At 37.9% G+C, this 15,573-nt stretch overlaps 1 protein-coding gene across 2 annotated transcripts; it reads right to left on the bottom strand.

Annotated features, from left to right (window-relative positions):
• Nucleotides 1–1,288: 1,288 nt before the first annotated feature.
• CMC2 (C-X9-C motif containing 2) lies at nucleotides 1,289–15,522 on the bottom strand. 2 transcript variants are annotated; one of them, XM_064386437.1, is made up of 4 exons: nucleotides 15,425–15,522; nucleotides 9,338–9,474; nucleotides 5,478–5,549; nucleotides 1,289–3,579 (listed from the first exon to the last, which is right to left on the bottom strand). In XM_064386437.1, exons 2-4 carry the CDS (start codon nucleotides 9,416–9,418, stop codon nucleotides 3,505–3,507), a joined length of 228 nt encoding a protein of 75 aa, XP_064242507.1. In that variant the 5' UTR covers nucleotides 9,419–9,474; nucleotides 15,425–15,522; the 3' UTR covers nucleotides 1,289–3,504. The 2 variants fall into 2 exon arrangements, with proteins under 2 accessions (XP_064242507.1, XP_064242508.1); XM_064386438.1 differs by having other exon boundaries at nucleotides 15,414–15,499.
• Between the last annotated feature and the right edge of the window lie 51 nt (nucleotides 15,523–15,573).

Below are 15,573 nucleotides of genomic sequence, written 5' to 3'. Positions count from 1 at the left end.
CCATTTTCAGGCTAAATATATATTTTGTTCCCATTTATGTATTTTTTGGTAGACACCAATTTAAGCAGGTTTGGGGAGCCGGATGGGAATTTACTATTCACTTTCAAGTTTTTTAGTAGACCTCCATGTACTGCAAGGCAGGTTCTGTTGATGAGCAGCATGGTTATCACTGAGCCTAAAATAAACAATCTAATGGGACCTCTAAGATTTGCTGATACTCCATTCTAGTCCGTGTTAATAGAACGCAGTGTGTAACGTAAGCTGTAGCACTAAAATCCATTATGTTGTCCAGGTAAAGAATCTCCTTTGCTTAGGCACTAATGTTAATAATTCATTTTCAACTCAACTGTCAGAATCTAGTATCAGTTTTCCAGTTGTTCAAATGCTTTTAGGTATTCCACAGAAGTGTGTTTTCATTTATATCAGAAAAAAAATTGTAGATGTCATGAATTTTTTGAAAGCATGGACAGTGCCAAATTCAGGAACGTCTGACTGTTGAACACAGTTTATACATGAGGTGTGGAGCTTTAGCAAAGTGTATAACACATTGGAAATATTCATTATGGTAATTTCCAGTAACAGAGGGAATAACTAACTCACAGGACTAGTCCTCTCCCAAATTGTACAGGCAGCTCAACTAAATCAAGGCTTTGCTTCAAGGTCTAGAAACTACACATCATCTGTATCAGCAACAAAGGACATAATTCCTTGAGGATGTTACAAACTGAAGTTTACAGGGAAAGACAAGTGGTACATTCATAATATATTAACAGCACTGCAGATTAACAGGAGACAAACCCTGCTGTATAAAGAAATTAACACCAGAGCAAGAACTCACCCTGCTGTTCTTACACCATGCTGCTGCTATTCAGCAGGATATTTTTCCTTCTACTAAAATATAAATTAAAAAAAAAATAAGGAAAACAGAATGTCATTTAGTTTTCCAGCAAGAGAAAGTACACTACAAACAGTGTTATCAGGTGTTTTTCTGGTAAAACTGGAGGGATTTTGCTGGACAGTTGTAATTCCCTTTGCTCTGTCCTCCTCCTGGTCCATGTATCCTGGACTTTTATGGCACTTCAATATGGAAAATCCTCATCATTATGGCCAGAGCTGCCACTTCCTCTTTCTGTTTTCCTCTTCTTCACTTTCCAACATGAAACACACATGAGCTTCTCACATGCAGTTCAACACAAATTACATGAAATTTCTTTTCTTTCTCAAATACACTCTGTCAGAAAGAACAATGGGCAAAATATTCCTATAAATGACATTGCAATGAACTGTCTTCAAAGTCTATAGAGAAAAGGTTTATTTCACCCAAGCTCACTGTAGGAAACAAGAGAAAAACCCCACGTTTACTCTTTCACCTTTACCCCTTTCTCTGTCAGATAAATCATCAGTATTTTTACACCAGTGTTTTTCAGCTTCAAATTAGCAACATGAACTCTCTGTCAAACAAAAGGAACAAAACCCACAGGAATCAATGGGCACTCTCATATCACACTATTAGTGGGCAATTAGCAAAGAGAAACAGAAGGAAGACCATGATCAGACTTTCACTAAGTAAACAAAGCTGATCTGTAAAATAGATTTATAAATAAATGTAGTTAAAAGTATCAATAGGAATTGTGTGTGCCATTTGGTCTTTCATTCACTAAGCACATTGATCTTTGCAAACATGATTCTGACTAATGAGCTGTGTTAAGTGGCTCTTGGTTTCTTATTTTGTTGCTTTGTGAAAGATTGGGACTCACAGAAGCTGATTAAAGAAACAAAAGCTTCAGTGCTTCTGCACTCCGATATCAACTTCTCAACCTAATCTCTGGAACAATTCTCAATTTATTTATTTACTTAAGGGCTACAAATCCTATTTAAGAGCTTGCCTGAAGTAGGTTGTGTCATCTCATTGGAAGAAGTACCATGGATGCAGAGTTCCCAAACAGGGGAGCTCACTACAAAGTACTCTTTCAAAATACTCTGTAAAGTACCAACAAAGGCTGCACCACTTCCAACCATTCATTAATTCAAACAGTGCATAGTTTACTTGTTCTAAGAAACAAACATTATGTCAAGGTGCAGAAACAATTGCTTCAGCTTTGCTTGGACCTTCCACTGAAAACATGTGTGGTTTAATTTTACCAATTTAATTGGATACATCCAGGTACTGAAAAATAAGTAAAATTATTCTATCTAATTCATCCTTCAAAAGAGCTCACAAAATAACATTTTCTTCCAAAAACAGGGGCATGTACCAGTTTCAAGACTGAGTATCAACAATGGTTCTTACAACAAATCATGTAATTCACTGTAAAATAGGCACCTTTTTTCCAAAAGTTTTCTAGGTAATTTGTATATCATGCTCAACAAAATTTATATTTTAAAAAAGTCTTTTGCTGCTAGGCAGAACAGAGGCATTATTTAAAAGTAAGGCGAATCCAGCAGACACACAGAGAAGCAGCTCCATCAGTGGACAAACCAGTGTATGTTTTGATATCAAATCTTCTGAATTCTGAGACTTGTTCTGGGCTTTCAGCAGTTTGATGGAAAATAAACACCTTTTATAGGCTAACAAGGCAACCTGGTCACACGATACACACTGAATTGCCTGAGGAAGTTACACTTTTCTTCACTTCAGTGTCAGCTTTGCTTCAACCTCAATAGTCATGATGTGACTTTACTTTTGTACCAGAGAAAATGGAAGAACTTCAGCATATATTTCTGGCAGCACTTCTCTTCAAAAATCACTCAGCACACATTGATTGTACTCAACAAAAATCAAGGGGAAGCTTTGTAAATCCCTGGAAATGTTCCATTCTGAATTTCTAAAGCCTCTTGTTTTGGGTATGATGAACAAATTGTCTTACAACAGTCTACACTGTACATATGGTTGGCAGGGAGGATTTGTAATCTTCTCAGCTGAAGACAGTAGCTTCATCCTTTTAGCTCCAATAAAAATACTAGAACTCCAATTGTTCCTTGATAGGAAATTCCCAATCTCAAGCCACATCTGTTTAAAATATCTCTTTCCTAATCCATTTAAGAAGTGTTATCATAACACTACAAAAAGTGATGGAGAAACTAATTTAGTGTTTTGCAATGAGAAAAAACCAAAAAATCTCTACAAAACCCATGATATGAAAGAGAAACTGCTAAACACAAGAAAATAAATGCAGCTCAGTACAAAGTGGGGAACACAGCTGCCCTGAACACATAGTACCTCACACACATCAATTCCTCATTACATAACAATCATAAAAGTGCCAGAGCAAAGACTTGCCACAGTAGTTTTCTTTTAGGGGTCAAAAATTAAGTTAGGTTGTGAGCGATGTATGGTATTTATTTTTCACACTGTTTGCCTTGCTGGGAATGAATATGTATTAGATGCATTTATTTTGTCACCATTTCACAAACCACTGGACATTGGTGATGAAACACAAGTATTCTGTCAGCTTGCAGTGAATATCCCTGTGCAGCTGCAGCTGTCCAGCCACAGCACAGCCCTCACTTCTCTGAGGCTTTGTGAGCATTTATTATCCTCTGCCGCTTCTCCCGGTTTCTGCGCCTGTTTTCTTCATACTGGAAGACAGATAAGGAAATTAATAGATCAGCTGTTATCATTAAACAGAAATGTCAAATTTAAAACTGTAGAAGCATTTTGTACCCAGGAACAGAAACAATACATTTGACTGATGAGTTAGAAATACAGCTCTTGTTAATATCTAGATATAGGTTCATTTTTACTTTGAAATTAACATTTTTATTTTCAAATTAACATTTTTTCCATTAAAATACAGGTTTCTAAGTTTGAGGTTATTAAGCTAAAGAGCATTAGAACATTCTAATAATGAATATTCAGTTAATCTTAAGGAAGAATTTAATTATACAGTGATCTAACATAAGACAGCTACACTTCACACATGAACTAGGGAAAAGAAGTTGCACTGGTGCTATTCTAGAGCACAGGTCAGGCTCTTTTCCTCTTGCAAGATACTGATTAATGTGTATCTGCCTCCTGAAAAATGAATTTGTCATCACAGGCTTGTTCTATTTTTGGTCCTGGTCATTAACTATACGCACAGCTAAAGCAGGATACCAAGATGAAAGGAACAAAGACAAATTTGGGTTGAATGAGGATAAGGCATGTGGGGACTTCTAATGGTTTAAACAAGAACCACAACAGAGGCAGGATTCCAGTGTAAAATGGAATCAAGAAAGCCTTCACAGGTAAGACACAAGTATAAGATCACCATGCTTTCAAGTACACCCCCGCACTAGCAGAAGCTTGAAGAGCCTTTCTTTCATTGCAGACAAAAAGGAAACACTTTCATGGCTCAAATAAATGAAAAATTAAAAAGCAATGCATCATTTGATATGTATTTCATGAGAAGAAAATTAATTTTGGCCTTATGTTAGAGCATATATTTGTTCAATATTTTAAAAATTGGTATCAAAAATAAAACCCAAGTAAGCCACAAATATTCAATTCTCTATATAATGTAATAAACTACTAAAGAAATTGATTTTGCAAAGGATTTGCAGTTTTTAATTCATTATACTGATTGGTCTATAACTGAAATAATGATCCAAAACATTACTTAACATTTACAGAATGCTTAACTTTTTCCCTTGCCAATATTTAATTTTTCAATAACCCATCCATGTTTTTATGTAGAATGAGAACAATGGATCTTTAAAAGCTACATCTGTACCTATTCAATACTGGTGAACAACCTTTCAGGGGCTTCCTAGTAATGGCATATCAATATAAGCACATTTTAAGAAGGCAGACAAATATAATCATCAAGAACTCCTTTAATCTAAAGGCTTCAGTGGAAGAAAAAATAAGAATAATGAAATTATGTGGAAAGAAACTTTTTAGTATGGTGCAATTTATTAGAAAGTACAGTTTAAAGTTAAAAGCTGTATGAAATGTTAATTTATATGTTCTGTCATGCAGGTACAACCACCATAAATATAAAGACCACTCTTCTGAAAATGTGCCTATTAAAACAGTTAATCCTGTCTTCATTCCTTCATATCTGCAGACATTTTCATTTAGGGCAACTCACCAACTCATTAAGTAGTTTCAGTCAGTGTACTGACTTCAGCTTTAAGTGTTACTTATGCAGAGATGACCATTATTGCTTTATATTAAATTCTGTGCAAATACCACAACTAAAAAAAACTAAGAAAAAAGTCAGAAGCAATCTGTGAAGTGTCAGTTCCTATCTGCAATATTTGTTTCATTAAAATGTGTTTGCCTATTTTTGTATATCAAAAAATACAGCACGCCATTTGTTAATGCCAGATTTTACTTGACAAATTTATTTTGAAAAGTTTAGATTTGGTCTCAAGTGCCCACAGCAGAACGTGCTCACGTTTATTGATTCATACTACTTAGTAAAAAGCAACTCTAGTTCTCTCCCATTTTTTACTAAGCATTTAACTCACAATATTTATAATTCATTGCTTACCTCTTTTTTTAAGCACTTCCTCATCTCACGGTCAATATCATTGCAATGGCCAAAAAACTTCAAAACATTGTGCTGATGAGTTAAGGAGAAAAAAATTACAATTCAAAGGTTTCTTCCTCTGAAGCTCTAAATTTATTTACATTTTTTAACAACATATCCTGGTCTTTTCCTTTCCCTTTCTTGTGAAAGGTGGTGTCTGGTAACTTTTTTCCCCAAGCAGGCAGTTTAAGCTACTCCTGAAGCTCACTAGAGCCACCCCTGCCTGGCTGAAAGCTGAAGGCACTCACCATGCACAACCAGACTAAAGGAGGACACCTAAGCTGAAACTATTCTTTAAATGCAGAACATGCATTTTATTGATCTGGAAGTCAGTCTCACAACTCTCACTCACACTAGGTTAAGTAACATACAAAAAATGAATATTCTGAACTCCAGGTTGTGATACAGAGGCAATGTCCTCCCTGCATTAGTTTTCATTATTTCTTTGTGACCTAGAGAGGTAAAGGATTCATTCTCCATGACCCCAGTACATGAAGAATGTGCTGTTGGTCCAGAAGATGCAGGCACTAGGCTTAACTGACTGGAACATTAGAACCAGCATAAAAAAATATCTCTGGCTCTTGAGGTTAAATAAGATGCATTTACCATCTTCATGGGCTTTTAGCAGATATTTGCAGCTACAAAATGAATGGAGACAACTCAGCCAATCTTACAATTAGGGAATTTAAACAAAAAAGACCAAGAATAAAACAGATGCAAATGAAGTCCCTTCCACATTTTAGAGGGAAATTTCTGTGTAGTTCCACGGCTGACCAGCAGCTGGATGGATTCATACAACTGATCCATGAACACTGTTAAGGATTCAAACAATGAACAAGATCTCAGCCAATGGAACACAGCTGAAGTAGGAGTGGGTTAATAAAGTTTATGACAAACACTTTACTACAGCAGTGCTATAATTAGCTTGTTTATACCTCTGTGATTTATAAAGGGCATCAGATGACTGAAGCAGTTGCATGGAACAAGTGGTCACTTTACTGCACACTGATCTTGCTTTTACAACATTTTCATTCCAGATAATACAGATTTAATTTTGTATTCTGCTTGCATAACTGCATGTTAAATTTCAAGGTGAACACTCACATTTCAAGCTAACTCCACTCTGAGCAGTGCATACAGTGGGTTTAATCTATGTTTATTTAGCCAGATTCCTAAAATGTCAACTTCTTGGCTGAGATTGTAAGGGAAACAAAGAACCAGTTTTTCAAAAATAGCTATTACACATATTACAGTGATACAACTGCAAGACAATACACATTTCTTCAAACTGCTACCTATAAAAATTTGTCTATTTATAGAACATTCTTGGCACCAGAGTGGAATTATTAAAAAAAGAAGTGACATCAAATAGGAATCCTATTAACCTCTCCTCACTTGATACAAAACTTGATATACAGGACAGGTTCTAGATTAGGGACAAAGTAAATCAAATTGACTGTTGTGAAAATGGACACCCAATTAAAAAATAATGCTTTTCATCCCTCAGGAATGGCGATTTAAATTGCAGATTAAGGTTCTTAGGACATTTTGGCATTTTAAGAAAACAGCAAGTAATCACCAATAACTCATTAATATCACTGGCTTCAGGTTTCAGTGAGTTCAATTTAAAAGAATATTTCAGTACATTCCCATTGAATTTCAAATGAAAATGTATTGCTCCCTTTCAGCTGGGTGTGAAAAGTCATCCTCACCCTTTCTGTTCTGAAACTGCCAGCACAAACATCCTCTCCCAGCTGAGCACAAGACTGACAAGAGTAATTCCTCTTCATGCAAAGATCAACTTCAAACAAGACCAAGAGAATGTAATTCTGTGCATGACTATTATTGCTGCTCCCAGTGCCTTCCTAAGTCAGACTGACAACAGATTCCTTTGACTCCCTTGCTGCCAAGGAGTTCAAGTGCACCCTTTAGTTCCAGCTCTCAAGGCAGTCTAATAAGCTACATCACACAAGTCCATGATACTTCTATCTTCACATTCATTTAAAACAAAAAACAAACCAAACCACACACAAAAAGCCAGCCAACCATTCACTACTTGCAAGCAATAAATCAATACTGCTGCATTTCTACTCAAAGCACAGAAAGCCTCCCTATGTATGCAGGACAAATCTGAATGTATTTTCTTTCCTAATTGGATTTATTTTCACAATTATGAAAAAATAATTACAACACTTTCACTTTATATTGCTTACATGTTGCCTACTCCCCTAACTGAGGGTCATTTGGCAATCCTTTTGCTACCACAGCAGTTAATGTACATGTAGTCTTCTCACTAAATTCTAGCTACAGAACATTTACCTACATTATAACATTAAAGTTGTTGCAAAGAAAAAATCAACTAAAAAATGAAAGGAAAAAAATGTCTACAATCTCTCAAACTACTTAAAGCATTTTTAGGCAAATTAAGATTTCTGAACTTGGAAGAAAAGTGTAACTCCTACATTTAATTCAACTTTTAAAGCTTGGAGCACAGGAGCTGCACAAGAGCAGTGGAATGGGAAGTACCACCCATGAGATGGCAGCAACAGACTGCAGTGTGCTGATGTTTGAAGATACTGCACTCCAAGTGCCAACAAAACAAAGCACATGTTGCTGAAGAAAACCAGTACAATATACTCCCTGCAAATCAATTTTAGTATTAAAACTCTGCTCCCTTCATTGCTGTAATTTAAAAATCATAACAAAGTGTGGTGTTGAAAATGTTTTTTAAAATGTTTCTTTAGCTATGTTAAAATCTTGCAAAAATGTTGTTATCCATCTTTCAGATAAAATACCTTCTCTCAGATTTTGTGAATTATCAGCCTTGTTTCTCATCCTGCAATGGCTTTTGAAAAGAAAAAGTTACAATTCTGTTCAAAAACAGTAAACCTAACATTTGTATTGTCTTAGAATCCAACTGCATTAGAAAAAAGGATCTACATCACAACTAACCATGGAGGTGAAAATATTGCAGATTGCATGTAGTGGTGTAAATCAAGAGCTTTCACATTCATAGTGAATATTAAAATATATTTTTATCTCAGTAAAAACAATGAAATGAACTTTTTTATGCACTAATACCATAGGATTATCTCTGCAGAACTTCTATTTAGAATACACTGGGAAAATAATTAACAATATTGCAACAATGCTGCAGAAAGCTTTCAATGCAGAGGCCAAATCTTCTACATCTAGAGATGCAGAAGATGTAGACAAAGCAAATTTATAAAAAGGATTTTAAACAAGTGAGATTGCTTCCATAATCTTGAAGCAATGAAGAGCCTGGAGAAGCCTGAAGACAGCTTAGCACTTCACATCCTTGAGTGGGTAGCCATTAAGAAGATGGAATCAAGCAGTAATTCCCAATTAGCTCTCCAAGCACTGCACATCAGGCATGTGGCTGGTGGGATCCCCATCAACACATCTGCTTCCAACCACACTGAAGCATCTGCCCCAGGGACAGCTGGAATATGGAAATGCTGTGAGCATACAGAAAGAGGGCATCTGAAGCTGATTATTGTTTTTGAAGGGTACACAGTACTAAAAGATGCAGAAGTTATTCCAGTTCTTAAAAAAGGTCCCTAAATGTTAAGCTGTAGCACAGAGAATTTTAAGGTATGTTTTATTTCCTAAATAAATTGCTGGCATGATTTTACATACAGTCATCAGACAGCTCTTCAGTGAAAACACACCAGCTATATTTCATGGCTCTTCTGCCTAGAGGAGGGTTTTCTCTCCAAGATCATGTAATATCACCACTAATTTATCTGACACTCATTTCCCCAACCCACCCACTCTTTTCTCTGCTCAACACTTCTTACCTCCTTGTGACACTTCTTGAGCAGACTGATAATTAGGTTACACTCTTCAGTGTGCAGATGAGGAGACAGGTCTGGATGCATCTTTAGTTAGGGATGATTTTAGTAGCACAAGGACAAGAATATGAGAAAATTTCCACCTGCCAAAATTAAAACAGTGTCACTAGCAAGTCTGATTTAACATGTAAGATGTTATCACTGTGTTATTTTAACAATATTTGAGATCAAAATGCAGTTTAATGTGTATAATATATATTACATGGTTACAGTCATTAAACCCAGCACATGTCTGATCTTCCACACAACCCAAGTGTTAACAGTCAAGTAGAAGTTCATAATAATCCTGGCTATCACGGACATAAAAGCACAGCTGAGATTTTAATTTTCAGGGACTCTCTAGCAGCATTAATCTTTCTTGAACTCCAGATTATCTTTTCACCTTCCTACTTCAATTTTCAGTTTTCTTCCTTTAAAAAGTTAAGTGTATGTGATTTTCTTTCTACTTTTTACAAAGATTACAACAGGTAGCACAAAGCTATTCCACTACAGCACTCTGAGAACTGGCATCATTTTTAGCTATCTACAGTTTTTTAAAAATCCTAATCCAGACATTGGTGGTGCTTTAAAAATCGGTACTTAATCACTTCATCAAAACAGTACTGATATTTTTTTTAAATCACTAAGAACTGAAATGTCCCTTCTTGCAGCTCCACGTTGTTGCCTCTTGCTCTTTTTCACTGTGCTCCTTTGAAAAGCAATGGGATTGCTCTCCTGCATGAATCCTCCCCTCCATCACACAGTGGAATCAAGCACTCAGGTTTCCTTCATGTTTTCCCTCTGAAACACTGAAGGGAACATCCCTTCCTGCAGGGTTCTGGGGGGTGGAGCAAGTTCTTTAGCTGAAATTGATTGAAAGCATCATGTGTGGCTGAAGGAAGATGACATCTTTGTTCAGGAAGGGGAGGAGAAAAGTCCAATTCACACCAGGACAAATGGCCTCATCTTGGTAAAATTTTATTTTTATGGCCCATACTACCATTGAATTAGAGAGATGGTCAGAGTTTACTATTGCAAAATCCCAAAATTCAGCTGCAGCGCTGATAGTTGCAATCTCCACTGCTATTCCTAGAATGCTCAAGGAATATATTCAGCTTAAAGAGCCACATATACTCATATATCCAGTACTTCCCATTATGTGTTCAGCTTCACAAGAGTTAGATTCCCACAAGCAAATTTAATTTTAAAAATCCCAACATTTAAAAGCCACTTGAGAACCATGAGAATATGTTCCACATAGTGCTGTAGTGATTTTTTCCAAAAACCTTCCCCCCTACTATCTGGAAGTCTAATATTACACTACACTTACTCTTAGCACAGAAGTTGTTGGAAGCTGTACAAGTTGCTTAAGCATTCTTTCCAACAAATTAACAAATGAACCTTTAGAAATATGACAGCAGGAGCACGACTGTAACAGCAAAGTGATTAAGAACCCTGCTGTGTTATTGCCACCAGTTTTTGATTGCATGCCACACAAAGTCAATATGTTGTAAATTTATCAGTAGAGTTTTTTTGATAGCTCTGGAGTTAGCATTCCCCTGAGAGGGTGACCAGCTCCATGGCTGTGTGATACTTTAACATGTGTGAACCCAGATGATTATTAAAGCTCTTCATCATTCAGCCTCTGCCTCCTAAAACTGTCATCTGAGCTGGCAGTCCCAGGAGAAAGGCAGAGCAGTGTCCTGATGAACTGGGAATGCACATCAGCACAGGCCAGCACGTCAGATGGAGCATTTCAAGGAAAGACTCATTATTTCCAAACTAAGAACAGTAATCACTGCCATGGTTTGCAAAAGGATTCTCAAACCATGGATGAAAGCCACCAATGCCACCACCAGAGGTGATGGTGCACTTTTTTAGTTAGAAGCCTTCTAACAACTCCAAGGGATTTTCCAATGGCCCCTCCAGTAGAACAGATGCTACAAATCAAAGGTGTAAACTGTCACACCAGTTCACAGATCAGTACTCCTGAAATTTTCAAGTAACATTCAATATTGGAATGTTTCAAGTTCTAGCACTCAGTTCTTGTAGGATGTGACGGACTAAGTAACAAAAGATCTTTCTGAGCCTCCCCGGAGGCTTTAAGCACTTCTGAAGTCAGGACAGAGCAGTGTTCCCAGGGCTCAATATTAAACTGATGTTTAGATTAGACACTGGTCTATAAATGAGCAGGGAAGGCTGAAGTCTTTTTGCTGGAGGGGAATGACTGACAAACAAAAGAGTTTCAAGAGAAACAATTTGTGTGAAGAAAGGACATTGGTTTCCTTAGTTCCTTTTTAATAACATTCTAGTGGAAAACAAGAATTGCAAGTTGCCATCTTACCAGAATCTAAGCACAAATTGATAGGATTTTAAATAGGTGGTAGCTCAAAGGGAATTGATACATAAAAGAATACTGGGAAAACAAAACAGAACAAAAAATCACAGGAAAAAATCATGAATAAGCAATATAAATTGCTCGGAGGAAGCTACTAACAGAAATATGGGGTAAAGAATGCCAAGATAAACACACAATTTCTGTACAAGAACTACTGGAAGTGAAGTAAAAGAACAATATTTTAAAAATATAGGAGTTGCTTTACAACTGCAAAATGCTAAGCAAATGTTAATATCTGAAGTGAATATTTGGAAAGAAGTTAACAAATTATCTCTACATAATGGCACTGACATATTTCACTGCTTTGCACAGAAATGTTCTGCTCTTAAATGTGTTTGATATCAGATTCAGGGCAATTTTTTCTTTTTGATAAAAACTACATGACATAGTTATCTCAATAATTTTGTTAAAATACCTTAAAATAAACTTTTCTATAAACTATTAGTCTCTGAACATAGAAGAAATGGATAAAGATAATTAATCTTTAAACTTCCTAAACCAGTTTCTAGATCTATGTTATCCTCCTGGGAAAAAATAATTAAGAAATTGTCTCATTCCAGTATCATATCCTGCCTGGGTTCTCCTTAAGTAGGAAAATATAGGATATTCTAACTGTATTGTTTCCAACATAAACCAGGTTTTTTTTCAAAAGCCTAAAGCTGAAAATTCTCTGATAATGATACTGAACTTCCAATGCTAATATTTCTGTTTAGAAAAATAATGAGATAATTCCTTGTGTAAGCAATCTTGGGAGACTAAGCATCTCAAATTTTCTAAAAGCAATCAACATATAAATTATCAAGATGTGATACTCATCCCTAATCTGAAAATTGATCTATACATGTGTTCAATACATTAAATATTTCTTAGTAATTGCAAAAGTAACCTACATGTACTACAGAATTCAAATAAAACTGCAGACACCAGGAGGCAGACAAAAACCAAAAATTGACCCAAAAAAGCAGGGAAGAACACTGTGGGCATTTCATATTTGACATCAAAATTTAGGATAAAATGTTCATTTCTCTCCACGTGCCAATTTCTCCTCCTGATTTCCTCACACTTCCTGCATGGAGAAACAAAGGGTTCAGCACATTCTCACTTCTTCCCAAAATCAACTATGAGGTCAGCATGTCAGGAATCCAGGGAAGTTCCTTTCTTTTCTCAGAAACTCCCATAAATATGAACTAACCAGTTCCCTGATGCAGAAGGAAAACTGAATTAGATTCCTCCAGTTTTGCTGCTTAGCCCAAAGCTTCATCTTTCCATGCCTGAGGGGCAACAATGAAGGGAAGGTTTAGATCTAGGTAATTGTTTCCATAAGATGCCTTTTCCATATTTAATTAAAACACGTTAGAAGACTATTTTTTAAATCAAGTTTTACTATTTTTCCATTTGAAAAGAATACAATCATTTTTAAAACTTTCTAAGGTTAATGGTAAAAAAAAACCACATGAATTCACACACTGCTCAGAAAAATAACCTCTTAAAGCAAAATGCAAATCCTTGTTTAGCAACCGTGATGAGGAAAAATTACACCTGAGCACCTCCACTGCTAACGTGAAGCTCTTCACCAGAACAGCGAAGTGTGCACAGCGCCAGAGAACACAAAGATTTGCTGCCAACACTCGAAGGACGCCCGCGAGGCGGCAGCAGGAGCGGCCAAACCCAAACCCGCGGCTCCTCCGAAGCCGCTCTGCTCCCCACGTTTAACGTTTCTTTTTGCAGTTAATGTCACTGTCTAACCTGAGTAATACAAAATATTCGGAGTTTCGCATTCTCGGTTACACAGTATTGTTGTGTTTGGAAAAAAAATATTTACAGTCTCAACGACTTTTTGTTTACTCAAATCCGGTTTTCTCTAAGATTGCAGCAATTTTTAGCATAAAAAATTCAGTTCCACACCTAAAAGGCTGGTGTTTGCCTCAAGGTATCATTCGTGCCACTCCAGCAGAACTCCTGCATTCCCAGTGTTCTTTCCACACAAAGATTTTTGACAAAAGTTTTGAATACTCAGAGATCAGTGAAAGGAGAAATCACAGTTGATGCACATCACTTCAAAAGCCAAGGGAACAAAAACTCAGGACTTTGTTTCCACCTTTCAGTAACATCATTATCATCTTCCAGACCAGGATATTCAAGTGTCACTCTATCCTCCTGTCCTTTAGGCTATGATTAAGCACTGAGAATGATCCCAAACTTTCCAGCATCTTCAAGAAATTTTAAAATCCACTTTAATAAACCAAGCTTAGCTAAGTCTTACAAAATTTACTCATGACCTCTTGAATTTCAGTCTCTAAAACTATGCACTGGTTTTTCAACATTACTTATTAGAATGGGGGAAAATAATTTAGAAACATACTATGAATACAAGAAAGGAAACAGAAAAAGGGTCAATTATGTCTACTTTGAGATCTTTTTAATTACACAGAATGTATTTTCTTTCCCTGAACCTAAAGAACAATATTTTTTTCAATACCAATGAGTAAGATTCATATTGCTTTTTCTTTTTACATGACTGCTTTCTGCCAACAATTCAGCCTCCCTCACAGCAGCAGAATGAGCTCACCTGCTTTTAGTACCTGGTGAAACTACATCATACCTGATTTCATATTTAGCAAAACAAATTAAGAAGGTGTTAATCCTATGGAACAGAGCAGGTGGAACACCAACTTGAATACTAATTTCTACAATTTTATTTAAGGTTTCAGTTGGTGATTGAGTAAAGCACTGGAAGATATTTTCACTTCCTGGCAATTATTTGCAGACGTATTCACACAACAAACGTCAGCAGAGTTGTGGCACAAATAGTGGGATATATTGCAGAATATGCAGCTAAGAATTACCAGATCCAGACAGCCTAAAACTAAAGCACTGCCCCGTGGAAGGTCTCTGCCTGTGGCAGTGGGTCGGAACAAGATCATCTTTGAGGTCCCTTCCAACCCAACTCACTCCACAATTACTTAAGGACAAGGTGCTGTCACCAAATTCCTTTTTGCCAGTTGCTCTTGTACTTCAGCTGCATCCACCAGACCAGGCTTCATTCCATCTCCTCTCCATTTTATTGATTTCCCAAGAAGAATTCTATGAATTCTCACTGTAAAACAGCTTTCCCCCTTCAGAGAGAAAGCGAGCAAGTGGACACGTTTCCATGTTGGAAAAGACCGGCTCTGACCCCTCTAGCAAACCGATCCCGCGACGAAAGGCGAGTAGCGCTCGGCAGAAAGCAAACACTGCTCGGCAGCACGGTTCTGCCACGGGGCGAGGGGCTGCGGCAGCTGCTGTTACCCGGTTCAGGCAGGCGGGTGCCACTGAACCAGCTCCGCAGCTCCTCACTGCTCCCGGAGGCCTTAAGGAAGCGACGGGACACGCACAGACACAGGGAAAGCAGCTTACGGCAGCCCCAGCGGAGAGAGCCGCGATCCCCCTCAGACCTGCCCTTCCAGAGCCCTCCGGGCGCTCCGCAGGGCGTTACGCGGTGAGTGGAGGGTCCCAGAAGGCGGACCCGAGCTCGGCTCGGCACGGCCCTCCCCAAAGCCAGGCCAGGCCGGTTGGAACGGAATACAGCAGGAGGGGAGAGCGTTTCGCTATACACCCACTTTTCCCTGAGTTTTCCCCTTTCCCCTCGGCGCTGCCCGAGGCCGCCCCTCACTCACCCCAGCGCGGGGCGGACGCAGAAACTCGGCCGGCCCCGGCCGGAAGCCGCCTCAGAGCGAAGAGCGCGCACGGCGCCGGCGCCGGAGCGGGGCGGGGCTGCAGGCGGGGAGCCCTGTGATTGGATGGCCGGGGCACGGCGCGGGGTCTG

The sequence above is a fragment of the Passer domesticus genome, chromosome 12, assembly GCF_036417665.1.
Source record: "Passer domesticus isolate bPasDom1 chromosome 12, bPasDom1.hap1, whole genome shotgun sequence".
In the NCBI taxonomy this organism is placed as follows: Eukaryota; Metazoa; Chordata; class Aves; order Passeriformes; family Passeridae; genus Passer; species Passer domesticus.
The sequence above is the reverse complement of the archived record's forward strand: the minus strand, read 5'-3'. Positions and strand labels throughout refer to the sequence as shown.

What these genes read in the sequence shown, in the direction of transcription:
- CMC2 (XM_064386437.1), bottom strand. Translation starts at nt 9,418, where the DNA reads ATGCATCCAGACCTGTCTCCTCATCTGCACACTGAAGAGTGTAACCTA. An exon ending in TCAAGAAGTGTCACAAGGAG is followed by an intron (nt 5,550 to 9,337) that starts GTAAGAAGTGTT and finishes TTAACTCATCAG; the next exon opens with CACAATGTTTTGAAGTTTTT. An exon ending in GGAAGTGCTTAAAAAAAGAG is followed by an intron (nt 3,580 to 5,477) that starts GTAAGCAATGAA and finishes TCTGTCTTCCAG; the next exon opens with TATGAAGAAAACAGGCGCAG.